Here is a 15,073-nt window from a genome sequence, read left to right on the forward strand (position 1 = left end):
ATCGTGAGTGCAGCTCTGGAGTATAATGCAGGATGTAACTCAGGATCAGTACAGGATAAGTAATGTAATGTATGTACACTGTAACTCCACCAGCTGAATCGTGAGTGCAGCTCTGGAGTATAATGCAGGATGTAACTAAGGATAAATACAAGATCGGTAATCTAATGTACTGTGTGTACACAGTGACTCAACCAGCAGAATATTGAGTGCAGCTCTGGAGTTTAATACAGGCTGTAACTCAGGATCAGTACAAGATAAATAATGTAATATCTCAAAAAGTTCTAGCTTTCTAACAAGATTTAATTAAAAAATAATATTCTAATATCAGTCAATGTATCTCTTATATCTATTCTCACCTTTGACAGAAATAAATGCATCATCGCTGTAGGTGTAGGCTTTGTAACGAAATAATGTAATTTCACATTTGTATTTACCAGTGTCTTTCAGACTAACTCTATCAAAATGCAGTTCAGGATTTTTCTGTGAGTGTTTAATGACATGGCCATCCTTGTAGAATGTGACACTTTGGACTTTAAAGTAATTTTCAGAATAAGGCTGACATCTAAGATTTATTGCGTCTCCTTCATAAACACTTGGGGGGACTTGTAAAATGACCCAACCTGGAAAACATGAAGGTGTCATTACTTACTAGAGCTCATGTAGAACATTACGGTATGATGTGATATACTATATAAATTGTCAGATCACTTGCATGGTTGGAGTTCAATACCACTGTAGTGTACCGGTGCCCAAGTTTGGTCCCTTTAAGTTTTTCTAAAAGTCCACGTATTCCCTACTATCAGGAAGGTGCACGGCTGTATTTATTAGTGCCAATGTAGATGCCTCCCACCCTACCATTGTATTTGGTTGCCTGATGATGGTGGCAGAAGCTTTACTACCAGGCTATGGGTTCATAATAATAAGGACTATATGCTAGGACACCAGCTTAAAGGGGTTGTCAGAGATTAGAGAAACATGCATTCTATCTACCAAAAACAGTGCCACACCAGTCTACATATTGTGTGTGGTATTGCAGCTCAGACCCGTTCACTACAATGGATCTGAGCTGCAATAGTAGAAACAACCCATGGCAGCCATGTTCTTCTAATCCTTGACAACGCCTTTAAACCGGTGGCCAGGTTTATAATCCTTACTATTGTATAGTAATCCGAATAATAATGATTTAAGTAGTTCATGTTTTGGGTTCTTCCATAGTTGCAAAGTGGCAGATGTAAGGATGATGCACAGCCAAAGGTCAAAGACAAAAGACAGATGGCAGCACTCCCAGAAGAGAGACCAGACTACAGACCTAGCCAACGGTCCAGATCAGAGTCAGAAGATGCTCGAACCATGGGGAAGAGCAAAAAACAGGAACCAGGAATGGAGAAAATGCTCAGAGCCATCAACATCCAAGAATATCAGTAATCAGAAATAGAGGCAGAAATTCAGGCAAGTGACTATAAAGGAAAGCGTGGTTTACATACCAACCTGAATGATGCCAGGAGTGAGTGCCGTTTCCATAATTGAGGAATGGTTGCCTTGTCTGGGCTTCAAATGAGAAATCCAGAATATTTTCCTAAAGCCTTCGGGACTTCTTATTTGAAGCCCAGACAAGTGCAAATGTGACTCTATCGTTGTGTTTTGTTTTTTTGGTGGGTGCATTAGACCTATGGACATTGACCGCTTTATCAGGAATCCGAGATGACATCACATATATACATAGATATTCCATATTTAATTGTAGCTGATAGTAATCCTTGTTCGTTACTTTGGGGGACTCAGACCGTGGGTATAGACACTAACAAATAAAAAAGTGACCTTCCTACAGGATATACCCTGCCCACAGACACTGAACTAAACCGCAGCAGTCTCTAACAATAACGTTTTATTTTTTTGTTAAGAAGATGATAGCTCCAGAATGGCTGCACCACTATTGGTACGCGTCCATCGTGTTCTTGTTGGCCGACGTTCCGTGGCCCTTGCCTCTACGTCTAGACTTTCTCTCTGAGGGACCTTTCTTTCACCAGAATTTAAGGCCGCTACGTTTAACGGCGTGGCTGTTGAGTATTGGTTCAGAGTGCACGAATAGGGTCCCAACCCAATCGTATGTAGAGAAGTATTCGGCACACAGACAAATGTGATTCAAAAATTCTTTCTTTTTATTTATATTGTATTCAAATGCCATGGGCGGGGTGCGTGCAACGTTTCGGTCCAAAAAGACCTTCGTCAGGCATTAGAACCCTGTTGGCGTGGATGTATCCTGCTGATGAACGCTGTTGTTCAAATCGTGGCTTACCGCCAAAAACGAGCGGTAAGCCGCGATTTGAACAACAGCGTTCATCAGCAGGATACATCCACGCCAACAGGGTCCTAGTGTCTGACGAAGGTCTTTTTGGACCGAAACGTTGCACGCACCCCGCCCATGGAATTTGAATACAATATAAATAAAAAGAAAGAATTTTTTAATCACATTTGTCTGTGTGCCGAATACTTCTCTACAGGCGTGGCTGTTGAAGCCGCCATTCTGTGGACGCGTGGTCTTTCAGAGAGTGTTATTCTCACTATACTTAAGGCTAGGAAGCCTCCTTCAGCCCACATTTCTCATCATACATGGAAGACCTAACCTTATTCGTTGGAAAATCGCAAACTTTCCCCCTTATGTTTTTCTCTGTCCAGAATTCTCTCTTTTTTTACAGAGTGGTCTAAATCAAGGTTTGGCATAACTGAAGGGGCAGGTGACTGCTTTTCCATCTTGTTCGGTCGCCCGATAGCACCTTAAGCTGACATTAGAATTTTTTTTGAATGGGGTGGCTCATTTGGCCCCCCCCCCCCTTATTGTCCTCCAATCCCCTCTTGAGATCTGAATTAGATTTTGGATGTCTCCTTTTGAACCCTTGCAAGATATCTCACTTTGTTTTCGTTCATGGAAAGGAATTTTTCTGGTTGCGGTGACCTCCATTTGGAGGGTCTCTGAGTTGGCAACTTCCTCTTGCCATTTCTGACTCTTCATCAAGACAAGGTGGTGCTCCACAAGGTGCCTTCTTTTTTTCCTAAGTTTGTTTTGGCCTTCCACATGAATGAGGATATTGTCTTGCCGTCTTTTTGTCCTTCTCCCAGTCATCAGAGGGAGCATTCCCTCCACTACCTAGATGTTGTCCGCGCCCTGCGGACTTACCCTTCTGTGTCTTCTTTGCACACCTTTATCAAGTTCTACCAGGTGCACACCTTTGCTTCTGCAGACTGTTCCCTAGGTCGCAAGGTCATGCAAGCATCTGTGAAATTTCTGACCATGTCCTGTGTTCTATTCCTACACCTGGGGACTGCTCTATGACATCCCACAGTTTGTGTCTCCCAACGTAACAAACAAGAAAACAGGATTTTTTGAGTACTCACCGTAAAATCCTTTTCTTGTCAAGTTCCATGAGGGACACAGCACCCACCTATTGTATTTTCTAGGTTTTTTGTTCATGGTTGTCAGTAAAGTATTTTCCTCTAGTTTCTGACATATTTATCTTACCCTGTATCTGTTTATCTTACTGCTTGTGTACAGACTGAATAGCTCAGTGTCTGTGACCAGGGTATATCGCGTAGGAGGGGGTCACTTTTTATTTATTTTATTGGCAAACATCCTAGTGGTAACAGCTTATACCGACCCTTCTGTGTACCCCAATGAACTGGGTAAGAAAATGATTTTACAATGAGTACTAAAAAGAAATCCTGATTTCTATGTAGATACAAATTATAACTTAGAACTCCTCCACCTGACCGGGACCAACAGTAATATATCACCTACTATAAGCCATTGCTAAGAATTAATATGGCAACGATAGGTTAATGGGTAAGTAGTATCTTACTAGGACTGACTTGAAGTTGGACACGATCACTCTTCTCACCGTCACCGGTCTGGCATTCATATTCTCCAGCATTTTCCATCTTGATAGACTTAATTAAAATGCTCCTTTCATTCTCATTCATCGTCACGTTGTTCTTATACCAGTCATACTTCCCATTTGTTTGTTTGTTTGACTCCTCATTACATGTAATGGTGATGTTTTCATGTAAAAGTATCTTGTGCCAGTTTGGTGTGAAGGTCACCCAGGGCTTGGAAGAGGCTCCTAAAAGGTCACCTAATGAAACGAAGTTTGGAAATTATTATCATCCTAAATCGGGGCAGTAGTATCATTGGAAGTAGTAGAATTAGAAGTAGTTGTAGTAGCAGACGTTGTAGTAGTATTATTAGTGTCACTTCTATTTGGATGTTGAGAATCGAATATTCTGTGGTCATGTGACATTAACAATACTACCCATGGTTTTACCCACCTAATAGAGTTTTACCCAAGGAAACCACCTGCTAGTTGCATAAAACTCCACTTTGGTTAAAGCTGCATATAAAACCATCAAAAGTTAAATTCAGCATCTTTGTTTATTTCTATTCACCTATAGAGAACATATTCACGTGTTTTAATTCCATTGTAAAATCTGTTATTATCATTGCACAGACAGGACATACTATTCACTAGTTCTAATAGTTTATTTGTGATCATCCAATATAAATATACCCTAGTGGCCAGAGATTGTAGGAACTTGACTTGGATGCAATGTATAAATTTCAACAACTTACAGAGATTTGATGTAACTGTAGATCATAGTCAGTAAGTGGGTAGTAAGGAGCGGGCTAACGGGCTGAGCCCGCTCCATATGCCGTGGGTGTCAGCTGTATATTACAACTGACATCCTGATCTACCAGTCGTTTAACCCCTTAAGCTCCAAGCCGTTAGAAAGTGATCACGGGGTGCTGATGGTTGTCGTGGACATCTTGGTCTTCCTAAGAAGCCCTGCCAGGACTGAATAGAAGCCATTAAAAATCACAGTACAGCGATCTAACAATTGCTTATTCGAGTCCCCTAGGGGAACGAAACTTTTTTTTCTTTTAACCCCTTGGCGCAGAATCAGGTACATGCACGGCATAGAATCCAGCCATTAGCACATTCCGCCGTGTACGTGAAGAATATCGTGCAGGAACAGAAACTATGCCCGCACGATCGCCACGGGAGTTCTGGCCATTTAACACCTTAAATGCCGCGGTCAATGGTGACTGCGACATTTAAGTTGTTTGACAGAGGGAGGGAGCTCTCTCTGTCACCGATCGGCGGCCCGCAAATGCAATCGCCGACGGGTTGCCATGGGAGCCGAGGGCCTAACAAAGGCCCCCAGGCCTGCCCTGGCTGTATGCTTATCAGGCCGTGCCAGAGGCATGGCCTAATAGAATGCCTGTTAGTTTAACACTGACAGGCAATAATTCTTTGGTATACTAAGTACACCAAAGCATTATATAAGCGATCAGAAGATCGCATGGTAAAGTCCCATATTGGGACTAATAACAAAAATATTAAAACAGTTAAAAAAAAAGTTTATTAAAAAAATTAAAATAAAGATTACATTAAAAATTTCAATAAAACCACTTTATTCCATAAAAAGTGGTTTTATTTACTAGAAGTGCAAAAAAACACTAAACACACACATATATGGTGTCACTGCGATCGTAACGACGGCAACATTTGTTTATTTTTTCCATTCCCGCCATCAATTTTTTTTATAAAAGTTAATCAATAAGTCCCATGTACCCCAAAATGATACCAATGAAAACCACATCTCGCCCCGCAAAAAAACAAGTCCTCATATGGCGACATCGAAAAAGTTACAGCTCTTGAAAAGCGGCGATGCAAAATCAAACCATTTTTGTTTAAAAGTGTTTTAATGGTGCAAAAGTAGTAAAACAAAAAAAAACTATACATATTTGGTATCTCTGTAATCGTACTGAGCCATAGAATAAAGTTAACATGTTATTTATACCACATAATAAACGGCGTAAATTTAAAACGTGAAAAACAATTCTGGAATAGCTGTTTTTTTTTTAATTCCTTCCCTAAAAAAAAAATGAATGAAAGATAAGCAATATAATATATACACCCAAAAATTGTGCATTTTAAAAATACAACTTGTTCCGCAAAATCTTGACATAAGAATAAAAAAAGTTATGACTCTTGGAAGGCAGGGAAGAAAAAACAAAAAAGAATGCTTGGTCCTTAATGCCGAAATTGACCTGGTTAAATAAATTTTATTATTTATGTAGAAAAAATAAAAAAATATGAAAAGAGTGAAAAAAACCTCTTTTACTATTTTCCCCCTAAAGTAATGCAGAATAAACCTATTTGTTCCCCGTGTCCATAAAAGTCTAAACTATTACAATAAAGCATTATTTAACCCCTTAATGACCGCCGATAAGCCTTTTCACGGCGGTCATTAATGGGCTTTATTCTACAGCGCCGCTATTCCACGGCGCTGCATTAGAATAAAGTAAACAGAGCAGGGAGCTGTCAAATCTCCCTGCTCTCAACTGCCGGAGGTAGCTGAGGGCTGGGGGCGTCCCTGCTCTGCCGGGTGAGATCGATATTAGTATCGATCTCAGCCGTTTAACCCCTCAGATGCGGTGCACAATAGCGAGCACCGCATCTGAGTGGTTTTGGAGAGAGGGAGGGAGCTCCCTCTCATCCCACCGACACCCGGCGATAAGATCGCCGAGTGTCTGTGTCTCCGATGGCAGCTGGGGGCCTGGAACGAATGCCTGCTAGATCATGCCAGAGGCATGACCTAGCAGATGCCTGTCCGTTTTAAACGGACAGGCAGTAATATACTGCAATACAAAAGTATTGCAGTGTATTATAATAGCGATCAGAGGATCGCATAGTGAAGTCCCCTAGTGGGACTAGTATAAAAGTTAAAAAAAAGTTGAATAAAGTTAATAAAAAAAATGTGAAAAAAAAAAATGTAAAACTCACTTTTTCCCCTTACAAACTGCTTTACTATTAAAAAAAACCACAATAAAGCAAAAAAGCTACACATATTTGGTATCGCCGCGTCCGTAATGACCCCGACCATAAAGCTGTTACATTATTTAACCCGCACTCTGAACGCCGTAAAAAATAAAATAAAAAACAATGGAAAAATTGCTGTTTTCTGTTAATCCTGACTTTAAAAAAATGTGATAAAAAGTGATCAAAAAGTTGCATCTACTCTCAAATGGTACCAATAAAAACTACAAGTCGTCCCGCAAAAAAACAAGACCGTATACAGCTATGTCGACGCAAAAATACAAAAGTTATAGCTCTTCGAATGTGACAATGGAAAAATTAAAAAAATGTCTTGGCCATTAGGGCCCAGAATGCAAGCAGAGGGAAGGGGTTAACCAGCAGGAAACTTGCCGATAAAAGAAAAAAAAGAAAAATAAACTACAGTATTGCTTACTAATTGGCCACCTTCACGCTCCAAAGAAATGTCACAAAAAATGATCAAAAAGTCGTTTGTACTAGAAAATAATACCAATAATACCAATAAAAACGAAAGATTTCCCCACAAAAAAAAAAACAAGCCCTCACACTGCCCCATCGACAGAAAAATAAAAAAAAGCTATGGGACTCAAAATATGGTGACACACATCTGATGGTTTTTTAACAATTTTTTATAAAGTAGTGAATATATAAAAAAAAAAAAATATATATATATATATATAATAATAATAATAATAATAATAATAATAATTATATATATATATAAATTTGGTATTGCCGCAATCGTATCAGCCAGCAGAATAAAGTTAACATGTTCATTTTATTGCAAGCTGAACACCGTAAAAACTATACCCAAAAAACAATGGAGGAGTCGTTTGTTTTTTTATTCCCCCACACTAAGGAATTTCTATCTATTTTTCAGTACATGATATGGTACAGTAAATTAACAAAAGTTTAAATAAAAAAGTTATGACTTTTGAAGGCAGGGAGGATAAAATTAAAAGTAAATTAAAAATGTCTGTGGTGGCATGGGGTTAAGGTCTTCATGTTCCATATTCTCATATCACTAGATCTAGTTTTGTAAAAGACAGCAAATAAAAGCTGCAATGAGCTACAATAGAAAATATTCATGTGTTTTTACAGGTAATAAATAAATTTCACATCTCGACCAATAATTGCAGCAGATCACAATAACCTAATCCACAGATCACAATCATTGTCAATACTAAGCCCTGAATTTACATTAGGAAGATGAAATAACATTATCAGTCATGAAACCAATTCCACTTATAAAATCATCTGCAGAAGTAACAGCACTAAGAACGAGTTATACTGTATGTTCAAGTCAGCTAGAAAATAAAAAATAGCAACGGGCTCCCACAACCAAAGACTCGAAATTCTAAATGTCAATGCAACCGGGACTGCCATGCTGCTTTTGACTTTAGCTCAAGGTCAGTAGGCCGGCTAAAGCCTAGACTATTTTATCGATGCACTAGATATTAATCTTGCTTTACTTATATGTGATTGCAGTGATTTTTTTTTATACTTAATGTGAACATTTCCATTAACAAAAAACTATAAAAATATTGTCAAATAAATATATAAAATCCTTCTGAATTTGAATATAAAGTTATACAGTCTTCTATTGGCACTTTCTTTTAAAAGGTCCCCTCATGTTGGGACTATCCTTATATTCATCCTATGTTACTGACTCTTACTTATCCCTGATACATAGGGTAATACCCCTGAAAGTGTTCCCCTATTCTGATGTCTATCCCTACTAGAACTATTATTGCCCTTTATATATTCCTATACACATCTTAATACTTAAGTCATCTGATGTGGAAAATTATGGACTAGAGACAAAGTTGTTGCTTTTCTCTAAATAGGAAAAATGATATGTACAAAGCAATTGCTGACATCTCAGTGTCAACATGGCCATTGACCAAACAAGAACGAGTGGTATTTTACTCTTGTGGAGGGCTGGAAAGATTCGATCGAGGGTCTGGACAAGAAGAAACAAAATTTCAATGATGAAAATGTCCTTACAGCAAGAGCATAGACATCCATGAAGTCTTAAATCACCCCCAAAGACCGTGATAGTCAACCCGACATATTGTGAAAGTCTGAAATGCAACCGGGTTAAAAGGGTAGGGACACACATATAAAAAAATACACAGTGTATTTGTGGCCAGTGCTTTCTCCACATATTGTATTTAGCTAAAAAAGATTTGGTCTACATATGGAGGGCACACAGACCACAAAAAAACCATACATAAATAATATATAAAAATATCTAAAATTTTAAATATATAAAATACAGGTATATAGAATGTTCCAGTACTTACAGAGTACGATGATCAGTACCAGGGCTGACATAGTGATTGCAACCTGTAGACTCAGTTTAACAAAAAAACTGTTTGTCACTCACGCCTATCTCTGCTCTCATCCGTCCATGCAGACCACATCATACGTCATGCAGATAGGTACAGAGATCCTCTAATAAAGCTTATCGGCAGACCTATGCAATGCATCCGAAAAGTTTTCAAACACTTGACATTTTTTCAGATTTTGTCATGTTGAGGCCTTGTGCTAAAATATAAATTACATTTTTCATTTTTTCCCCCATCATTGTGCACTCAATACCCCATTATGACAAAGTGAAAACACAATGTTAGTAATCTTTGCTAATTTATTGAAAAGGAAAGTATTCAGACTCTTTACTCAGTGTCACGATGGATGTGTGGACCCACTGGGCCGTACCGCCGTAGCGGGATAGCAGCTAGCCAAACAGGATACATACCAAGGCAAGGTCAATAGATCGAATAAGGGTACCTGTGGCAATAGAGACAGTAGCGATGGCAGGCTCGCGTGGTGAAATACAGCAGGCGTAGTATACAACACAACATGACTCCAACTCCCTATGGCACAGGAACAAGGTAGCACAGGATACAGGTATCAGGAACGGGAACACTGGGAACTGGAAAACACTAAGGCACCTCTTTAAAGACTAACACGGGTAAACACAACAACGCCCAGGCAATGAAGGGGTAGGGCCCTTCTTATAATCCAGGGTGATCATGGGAGCAATCAGTCAATCTAAAACATGTGTGTGCTCTGGCTCATTAAGCCTGGGAATGTGCTCGAGCGCGCACCCTAGTGGTCACTGCAGGACAGGACGACCACATGTGCTGGATTCTCTATGGGAGGCAGACGTCTGCAGGATGATAGGAGTCTGCGGTCCCGGACGTTACACTCAGTACTTAGTTGAAGCACCTTTGGCAGTGATAACAGCCTCCAGTCATCTTGGGTTTGATGTCACAGGGTTTGTACACGTGGATTTGGGGATTTTCTGCCATACTTCTATGCAGATCCTCTCAAGCTCTGTCAGGTTGGATGGGGACCATCTGTGGACAGCCATTTTCAGGTCTCTCCAGAGTTGTGCGATTGAGGTTTAAGTCTGGGCAACCTCAGGACATTCACAGAGTTGTCCCGAAACTACTTCTGTGTTGTCTCGGCTGTGTGCTTAGGTTCAAGCTCTTATTGGAAAGTGAACCTTCAGCCCAGTCTGAGGTCCAGAGCACTCTGGAATCAGGTTTTCATAAAGAATATTTCTGTACTTTGCTCCATTCATCTTTCCCTCAATCCTGACCAGTCTCCCTGTCACAGACGCTGAAAAACATCCCCACAGCATGATACTGGCACCACCATGCTTCACTGTAGGGATGGTATTAGGCAGGTGATGAGCAGTGCCTGGTTTTCTCCAGACATGACCCTTACAATTGAGACCAAAAAAGAAAAATTTTGGTTTCATCAGACCACAGGTTCTTGTTTCTCACAGCCTGAGAGTCCTATAGGTGGTTTTCTGCAAAGTCCAGGCATGCTTTTATGTGTCCTTTACTTAGGAGAGGCTTCTTTCTGGCCACTCTGTCATAAAGCCCAGATTGGTGGAGTGCTGCAGTGATGATTGACCTTCTGGAAGTTTCTTGGTCAACTCTCTTACCAAGACCCTTCTCCCTCGATTAGTTTGGTAGGGCGGCCAGTTCTAGGAAGAGTCCTGGTTGTTCCAAACTTCTTCCATTTAAGAATTATGGAGGCCACTGTGCTCTTGAAAACTTTCAGTGCAGAAGACATTTTTTGGTACCCTTCTCCAGATCTGTGCCTCCACACAATCCCGTCTCTGAGCTCTACAGGTAGTTCTTTTCTGCTCATGACTTGGTTTTTGTTCTAATACACATTGTCAGCTGTGAGACATTTTATAGAAATGGGTGTGTCTTTCCAAATCATATACAATCAAATGTATTTATCACAGGTGGACTCCAATCAAGGTGTAGAAAGATTTCAAAGACAATCTAGAGAAATCGGAGGGCCCCAGAAATAAATTTCAAGTGCCATAGCAAAGGGTCTGAATATTTATATCCATACGAAATTTGAGTTTTTCATTTTATATAAATTTGCAAAAATTTCTAAAATTCTCTTTGTCATTATGGGGTATTGAGTGCAGAAAATTGGGAAAAAACGTGAATTTTATTTTAGCACATTAACATAATGTGAAAAAGTGAAAGGGTCTGTAGACTTTCCGAATGCACTGTATATGCATAGGTTTCAGATAAAAAAAAAATTCTAGGTCAAAATGAATAAAATTAAGCTTTATGGTCTCATCCAAATACCTGAGGAACATAAAAATCCAGTTTATAAAACTTAGTTCCTGGTGGTTTAATAGAGAAGGCATGAGACTGTTCCATAACTGATATCATACACCCAGTATGAAGAGTGAGGAGAATGGTTAAAGTGGATGACCTGGGGTCTACTAAATATAAAGCTCAAGGCCATCCATGATTTTATATTGGTTATCTCATCTAGATAGCCCCCTATAAGAAAGAAGAGGTCAAACTGCTCTAACCACCGTTCAGCTGTTATGGTTGGAGAAGCTTGGTGCAGCCACTTCAATGTATCTCGGAAGCGACACCCCCCTTATAAATAAACTACAAGGCAATTTATTTTCGGAAAAGGCTTCAAAAGTTGCATAGAAATTTAAGGTGGACACTGGTTTCTATGGAACCATTTAAGGCAGAAACAAGAAGGACGCATATTGACTTGACAAAAGAGGATGCTGATAGTCTGTTGAAGGCTATATAGGTAGTAGTGCATTGACTCATTTGTTTCCAGAATGATGGGAAATTGGAGAAAAAGTATTCACATTTTTTCTTTAGTGTAGATATAACTTGAGAACGTTTCACTTTGTAGTAACATGCCAGGAGGATGGTGGCTCAGAGGTTGGCACTGGTGCTTTACAACTTTACAAAATCCAGCCGAAGACAACATCTGCATAGAGTTTGTATGCTCTTCCTGGACTTGGGTTCCTCCACTCTTCAAGGACAGGTGTTAGGAAACGCCTATTCCTTTAATGATCTCCATGACTACTGTTCTGGCTTCTGGGTGGTTCTGGTTTTTCCTTGAGCCTATCTCTTTTCTCTATCTTTCTGCCTATCAGATTTGGTTTAGTATTTATACCTGTCCTTCTCACTCAGTCTTTGCTTGTGATTTTCCTTACCTTCCGGTGTCATGATCAAGCTTCTGACTAAACCCCATGTCTCTGACTTTTGGACTTCTTGGAATACTGACCTCGGCTTGTCTCTTTTTTAACCCCTTGTTTGCTGATTTGGATTATCTGCCCCTGCTGGCTTTGACCTCCGCTCTACTTGGTATCCACTAGCTTATTGATTTGGACTTTCTGTTTAACCTCTGGCTGTCTGGTTATCCTGTTTTGGTTTGCTAGCATTGCACCTCCTATTCAACATTGAACTCTGCAAAAACAATCTGGGTTCTATGCAGCATAAGCTATCCCACCTTGCAGTGGGCTCTGGCAAATACCATAGAGTAGCCTTAGATTCTGTTGATCAAAGTTGTGGCGGAATTGAGGCTGCGGATTTATATGAACGCTCTCTCCCAGCAGTCTCCAGCAGCCTTTGGGGAATCGCTCTCCTAGAAATTCCATAACAACAGGGACAGGTCAGTTATTTCCTGTGACAGAAAGCCGGCCTTAGTGTTCTTAGTGTGCCTCCAGTTAAGCTGCCCAAACACTTAAAATTGCTGTCAGCCAAATGCTTGTTTGGCCAACAGCTCTTCCTCCCGATTGCCCTATACACATGCATCCTCAGCTTGGCTGAATGTGCATGTCTTTTCAATGGGGAAAGAGGATCTTGCATCAGCTTATCTCCCGCAGGCACAAATGATTGCCCATTTTTAAATCCAACATGCCCGATTCTTCTTTCAATTGCAGATATTGGGGGAAGGTTGAGGCACGTCCATACACATTAAATAGTAGGTTTATTCCCAGGAAATCGTCAGGTTTGGACAACTTTCATCTAATGTGTATGGGCATTTTTATACAACTGCAATGTTTTCCTTCACTAGCTCACATATAAAACCTACTTCACACTTTTATACAATATTTATAGACTTGTGGTTTCTTGGTTGTCCATTAGAATATTTCCTGTTTGAGGTCTGTCCATTGCAGCAACACAAGAGCTAGGTAGAAGCTGAACGCTAAATAAAAATGTGAATCTATTTTTAGAGCTGACAAATATATTTCACAGTTCAAGTTAGAAATGTATTTTGCCAGAATAAAAAAAATAATCAGAAATGTTTTAAACCTATAGGCAAATAAACATGTTTTGTACTCAGGAACATTGTTTACAAATGAATTGAGCCTTGATTTCCTTAAATTTTTCTTTAGAAGTTTCCACCCCTAGCAGCTATCACAGCAGTGAAAACGCTGGGCATTCTGTTGTTTGACTAGTCCAAAGTTTCAGCTCTGATTTCAGCCACTTCTCTTCTAGCAACTGCCAAAGGTTATTTTGGGTGGTAACTTGCACATCTCAAACACACCTGTCTAGACAATCCCAAAGGAGTTAAACTGCATGGCAATCAGTACTCTGAGGCGGCCAAACCATGTTCTTCTGCACTTATTGTAGTTCTTTTGACTGAACATACTTTTTGTAAAGACAGGAGTCCTGTTTTGGGTCGTTATCCTGCTGTAGTGGGAAACCACAACCAGTAAGATGGCTCCGGGAAAGGAGAGAATGACGCACCAGGATGTTGTGGTAGCACTTTGGTTTCCTTTTAGGTTTAGTAAGTCACCAATCGTATCACCTTCGAAACATCCCCAGACCTCATGAAAACTCCTCCATGCTGGACTGTGGGCTGAATGAGGGGGTAAAGCATGAGATAACCTGTCACACGACGAATAAACTCTCGCCTCTTGGACCCAAACATCTCAAACTGATTTGCCTGTGAAATGAACCTTCTTCCACAAACTAGTGGTCCAGCACCTGTGCTTTTTAGCCCACAAAAGCCTCTTCAACCTACTGGTTACAAGGCAGGGTTTGACAGTCGTGATCTGACTAGCTGTTTTATTTCTGTCCCATTTGGAACACTCTGATAAATTTGTCCTCCTGTTTTGTGGTCGTTCAAGTTTGTCCAGGCCGTGATCGATCACGTACACTCTTTTTTTTTTCAGCGTATTTCTTGAGGGTACACAGCACGCCACCAAGAGAAACCTTATCCAGATGAGCAATTTCACGCAGACCACACCCTGCATTTCTTAAAGCGACTATGGCATATCACTTTTTGATTGATAACTCCTTCCGAATACAGTAGGTAGACTAATTTCTGTGCAAAACACACATATCACGTACATCCTTAAATCGACGAATCTGGAGTTGTATTGAAAGTAATTAGCAGTAGTGTATAAAGCGAGAGTTGAGGTCATGCAGACAAATATACGAGGAGCACCTTAGAACTGTCCATACATATAACCCCATTCAAAGTCACCTGCTTGGGGCATGGACACTAATGGTATCTTGAGGACATCAACTCTACAACTTCAAAGAAACTTTCCCTCTACAGTTCCAAAGCCAAGCAGGTTCATAAAAATAATCATAGTGGTCCTTACCCATAATTATGAAGATCTTTCCATCCAATATGGTGCCATCGTCAAGGAACCGCTACCACTCAGTATCTATGACAAAATAAAAAATATATATTTCTAAGGGAACTTCCAATGTGTAGATCTAAAACCAATCCAGACAATCAACATAATGTTAGGAGTCTATACCCAAGATCTCATGATGAAACTCCTCTCATCCAATTTGACATCAACTTACCCCCTACCACCCAGCTGCTATGAAGAAGGACAAAAATAAGACAATTGATCACTTTTC

At 40.0% G+C, this 15,073-nt stretch overlaps 1 protein-coding gene across 4 annotated transcripts in view; it reads right to left on the bottom strand.

Annotated features, from left to right (window-relative positions):
- Positions 1-15,073, bottom strand: part of LOC142665143 (high affinity immunoglobulin gamma Fc receptor I-like) — a 42,722-nt gene that overhangs the window by 9,053 nt on the left and 18,596 nt on the right. For 3 of the 4 annotated variants that reach the window (XM_075844707.1, XM_075844708.1, XM_075844706.1), the window contains exons 2-4: positions 14,806-14,871; positions 3,855-4,127; positions 357-620 (exon numbers count right to left, since the gene is read on the bottom strand). In XM_075844707.1, coding sequence (XP_075700822.1) covers positions 357-620; positions 3,855-4,127; positions 14,806-14,809 — 541 coding nt within the window. In that variant the 5' untranslated portion in view covers positions 14,810-14,871. The remainder of the gene's footprint in view (positions 1-356; positions 621-3,854; positions 4,128-14,805; positions 14,872-15,073) is intronic. The other variant, XM_075844709.1, reaches the window with a different exon arrangement.

Source organism: Rhinoderma darwinii, chromosome 12 (genome assembly GCF_050947455.1).
Source record: "Rhinoderma darwinii isolate aRhiDar2 chromosome 12, aRhiDar2.hap1, whole genome shotgun sequence".
Lineage (NCBI taxonomy): Eukaryota > Metazoa > Chordata > Amphibia > Anura > Rhinodermatidae > Rhinoderma > Rhinoderma darwinii.